Source organism: Belonocnema kinseyi, chromosome 3 (genome assembly GCF_010883055.1).
Source record: "Belonocnema kinseyi isolate 2016_QV_RU_SX_M_011 chromosome 3, B_treatae_v1, whole genome shotgun sequence".
NCBI lineage: Eukaryota > Metazoa > Arthropoda > Insecta > Hymenoptera > Cynipidae > Belonocnema > Belonocnema kinseyi.
Window position 1 is genome coordinate 158,244,971 of NC_046659.1, and position 4,986 is coordinate 158,249,956.

Consider the following 4,986-nt stretch of genomic DNA (forward strand, 5'->3'; position numbering starts at 1 on the left):
GAAACTTTGGGAAATGTATTAGAGTACAATAAAGTACGTTAAGGTACTGCATTTTGGTAGGAACTTCACTGAAAATTATTTCATCTTTTTTCTGAACCTCAACATTTTTTGAACGTTCGAACTCTTTTTTTACATAAAATATCGGTTTCAAACTTTGAGAAATGCAAGAGCCGAAAGAAAACTACGTTTACGTACAAAGATTAATAATAAAAGATGTAAAAGAATATGTTTCAACAATCAATTCCAACGGCATCAGCCGGTAACGTTGTACACGAAAATACGAACCCTCTAGAGCCTCGTCTAGTAGCCGCCAGGTTTCGTATTTTCGTGCACAACGTTACCGGCTGATGCCTTTGGGATTGATTGTTGAAATATATTTTTTTACATCTTTTATTATTAAGCTTTGTACTTAAACGTAGTTTTCTTTCGGCTCTTGCATTTCTCAAAGTTTGAGACCGATATTTTATGTATAAAAAAAGTTCGAACGTTCAAAAAATGTTGAAGTTCAGAAAAAAGATGAAATAATTTTCAGTGAAGTTCCTACTAAAATGCAGTACCTAAACGTACTTTATTTTACTCTAATACATTTCCCAAAGTTTCAGCTCGATATTTTATTTACAAAAAAAGTTCTTAGGTTCAAAAAAACATTCAGTGAACTGAAAAACTGTGGTCGGTAATAAAGGCATTTAGCTGTGTCACATTCCCTTAAACTCTTATTTATTTCTTGAGTGAAAAATCTTTATATTTGTTCAAAATTGTTGGAAATTCGTCTTTTTGATATTAAAATTATTTTCTTTTGTTGTATAAATTTAATTCTTTTTTGATTAAAATATAAACTATCACACTTTTTCGTTGTGAATTTGTCTTTTTAGGTTGAAAATTCCACTATCATGTTAGAAATTTAATTATGCAAATTCGTCCTTTTATAATATAAATTCATCTTTTATTTGTAGAAAAATGATCCATCTTAGGTGAAAATGCTCTTTTTTTGTCAAAAAATAAATCTTTTCGGGTTGGAAACTCAACTTTCTTCTAAAAATACATCTTTTTGTCAGTAACAGGGTGTCTAGTGACCTTGAAAACCTGGAACTCCCCTTGAATTGTTTTTTTAACCTTGAAAACCTGGAAATCTCCAGGATTTTTTCACGAAAACCTTGAATCTTAATTATTCTTGATAATTTCTTTTAAAACAGCAATTTTATCGAAATGCGAAGAGTAATTTAAATCTTTTAGCCTATTATGAAAGAAACATCTCGTGTAGAAAAAAAAATTTCTGCACATTTTTTTATTCGTCAAGATATAATTTATCTTTTGTTTATTACAGAATAAATAAAGATATTTCAAGGCACGTTTTGTTGATGTGTTCAACTTATAAATTATAAAAGTTATTAGATTTCAAAGATTTCAAAAATTTGAAACGATTTCAAGAGGTTTTAAAACTTCAATATTTCAAATAATTCAATGACTTCAACGAATACAAAAGATTTTCCAAACAAAGATTCGAGAAAGATTTTATAAGCATAAAGATTTGGAACATTTCACAAAGATTTTAGAACTTACAAAAGAGTTTAAATATTTAAAAAAGGGTATATTAAACCACATTTCTAAGCTTTCAAAAAATGTCTACGATTTTAAACAATTTCAAGATTTTTTAGAAGATATCAAAAGATTGCACTAAGATTTGTAACAATTTAAATGATTCCAACGAATCCACAAAGATTTCGAACATATCGCTAAGATTTCAAACATTGCACAAACGTTTTAAAACGTTCAGAACATTTTAAACATTTTAAATGACTTTGAAATTTTTTAGGAGATGTCAAAAGATTTTATAAAAGTTTCAAAGATTTCCTAAAACATTCATAAAGATTTCAAAACAATACGAGAAATTTCAAAGATTTCAACAAGGGAATCTGCTACACCAGATTTCAAGGATTTGAAACCATTTCAAAGATTTTAAACGATTTAAAAATGTTTGACAATATTTCAAACGATTACAAAAGATTTCTGAAATATTTTAAAGAATTCTTAAGGATTTCAAAACATTTAAAAGATTTTTAATGATTTTAAGAGGTTTCAACAAATTTGAGAAGACTTGAAAAGATTTGAATAATTTCAAACGAACAAAACAGATTTCACGAACAAAAATTAAAGAAACTTTTTAAAAATTATTTCAAAGATTTAAAAAAATTGTACAAAGTTTTCGTAGATTTCAAAGCTTTTCCAGGGCTTAAAAGATTTCAATAAGGGTACAGTTAAACAGATTTCAAAGATTTAAAAACATTTCCATTATTTTAAACGTCAACATTTTTTATAAGATTTCAAAAGATTTCAAATATTCCAGTAATTTTAAACGATTACAACCAATTTCATCAAGATTTCACAAATATTTCAAATATTCCAGTGATTTCAAACGAATACTAAAGACTTGGAGAATATTTCACAATTTCTTTACAGAATTCATAAGGATTTCGAAAGAATTTCAAGAATTTCAAAGATTTGACAAAAGCTTTAAAAAATGCTAAAAGCTTTCATTAAGGTTTATAATACTTTACAAAGATTTCAATAATTTCAAAGACATTACAAAGATTTAGCAATATTCTTAAAGATTTCACAAGGACGTCTCATCTCCGCAGAAAATTAAGAATTTGTTTATTTACGATTCGGCTTTCTTTAGAAATTTTTGGCCAATAAAAAATGAAATGGCTCATTTTTTACATATATGACAAATGTTTATTTCATTATTTGATGTAAAAAAGGAGACCTGGAAAATTTTTATTTCTTGACCTGTATGTATGTATTTGTTTGAGGATGTAACTATTTTTTACAAATTCGTCTTAGCTAAATTTAAAATTGAGTTTAAAATTCATCTCTCTTGGCTAATAATAAACTTTTAGTCGAAAAAACGACTTTTAGCTTTAAAAATTTAACTATCATTTAAGAAATAGTCCTTTTGGCTTAAAAATCCTACTATTTGGTTGAAACTTGATATATTTTGTTGAAAATTCGTCTGGTGGTAGAAAATGAATTTTTGTTTTGGTTAAATATTCAGCCATTTGGTAAAAAATTTCAATATTTTTTTTTAATTGATCTTTTCTAGCTTGGAAATTGAAGATTTCGGATTGAAAATTCAACTCTCTTGTAAAAAAAGTGGTAATTTTGTTTTGAAAATTCAACTAATAAATTTTGTTGATTTAAAGGTACACGTAGTGGCAGATGCACCGCACGGTGTCAGTTGGGATAGTAAGAAGCACACAGGTTACGTTGGATTGAAAAATCAAGGTGCTACATGCTATATGAATTCTTTACTTCAAACTCTCTATTTTACAAATCAGGTATGTTGAAAATAAAAATATACTTGCTTAGAACAAGTGTGAATACATTTTTTATTATAAAACATAAACTGGAGAATTTTTTCTTGGATATTTTCAGTTACGCAAGGCTGTCTACAAAATGCCGACGGAGAGCGACGATTCTAGCAAAAGTGTTGCCCTCGCTTTGCAGAGGGTGTTCCACGAGTTACAGTTCAGTGACAAACCAGTCGGTACAAAGAAACTCACCAAAAGCTTTGGATGGGAAACGTTAGATTCGTTTATGCAACACGATGTACAGGAATTTCTGCGCGTGGTAAGAAGAAAAATAATATTTGAAATATTTTTGCGTCCCTAAAATGAAAAAGAATGTTTGTTTCTTTAGAATAAGCCATTAAATCAAATCAGGATGAAGAATTGACTGGGAAACCGGGAATTTAATTCTGATCACAGTAAAATTCATGTTTTTATTGTTTTAATCATTTTTGTCAATTTCATCAAGTGATTTCTACTTCATCTACAGCCGCGGGAGTTTATTATTCATTTTTTTTTAATTATATTTTTTTATTTCAGTACATATAGTTACGGATTTATTTACTTTTTGGCAGTTTATGAATCTTAGATTTTTCAGATTATATCAGTTTACTCGAATTAAATTATAATTTATTATTGTTCAAGAGTATTTTTGTTGGAATTATTTAGTGGTTATTGTTATGCGTCCGTTTTTATTTTAGATTAGGGAGTTGCCGTAAAGAAAAATAATTTCGCTTGGAACAGGGATTTTTTTTTGACAAGGAGCGTTAATTTTCTTTAAGAATTAAAACTGAGATTTAGAAGAACGGAATTTTAAAAAATTCCTCTTCCAAGTCCGAATTCCTCACAATTTTTAAAGGTTCCCTCTTAAAACATTTTAGAAAAAGAAATGTACTTCAAGTAGTTTTTGGCCTAGAAGTAGTATTTCAAAGAAGAAAGATTTCTGAATTATAATTTAAAATTTGGTTACATTGTTCGTTTCAAATTTATCTTCTTTTAGGTGAAAATTCAACTAGGGGTTGAAAGTTAAACTCTTGTTACAATTTTTTGTTGTTTGAAGATTCATCTCTTTTTAAAAATGTAACTCTTTGTTGAACATAATTTTATTAACAAAAAATTTAACTATTCCAGTAGAAAAATGAACTATTTTGCTGAACATACGTTTTTTTTTTAAATTAAGAATTAGATTTTTAACGGAAAATTCAACTATTCTATTTTTGGTTGAAAATTTATCTTTTTTGGATGAAAATTCAACTATTCGATGGAATATTGATATTTTTTATATCAAAATTAAATTGTTGTTTTCAATTTGGTTAAAAATTAATCTTTTCTAGTTCGAAATTCAACAATTTGGCCAAAAATTTGTAATTTGTAATTGAAAATTCAACGATTTCGTTGAAAATTTGCAGATTTTGTTAAAAAATCGATTTTTTTTTTGTAGAAAATAATATTTTTGTCTAAAAGTCAAACTCCTTTAAAAAAAAAATAAAATAATTTAATTAAAAAGGATGAAAAGGATTTTTTTTTCGCTGAAAATTGATTTTTCTTTCATTGAAAATGATATATTTTTTTGTAAACTGTAAACGCAACTATTATTCCAGTTAAATATTTCATAATTTTAGTTAAAAATTCATCTGTCTGA

At 26.9% G+C, this 4,986-nt stretch overlaps 1 protein-coding gene across 1 annotated transcript in view; it reads left to right on the forward strand.

Annotated features, from left to right (window-relative positions):
* The window catches only part of LOC117170321 (ubiquitin carboxyl-terminal hydrolase 7), an 85,573-nt gene that overhangs the window by 25,083 nt on the left and 55,504 nt on the right, over positions 1-4,986 (forward strand). The window contains exons 6-7 of the mRNA XM_033357024.1: positions 3,201-3,335; positions 3,433-3,627. Of these exons, the coding sequence (XP_033212915.1) occupies positions 3,201-3,335; positions 3,433-3,627 (330 nt within the window). The remainder of the gene's footprint in view (positions 1-3,200; positions 3,336-3,432; positions 3,628-4,986) is intronic.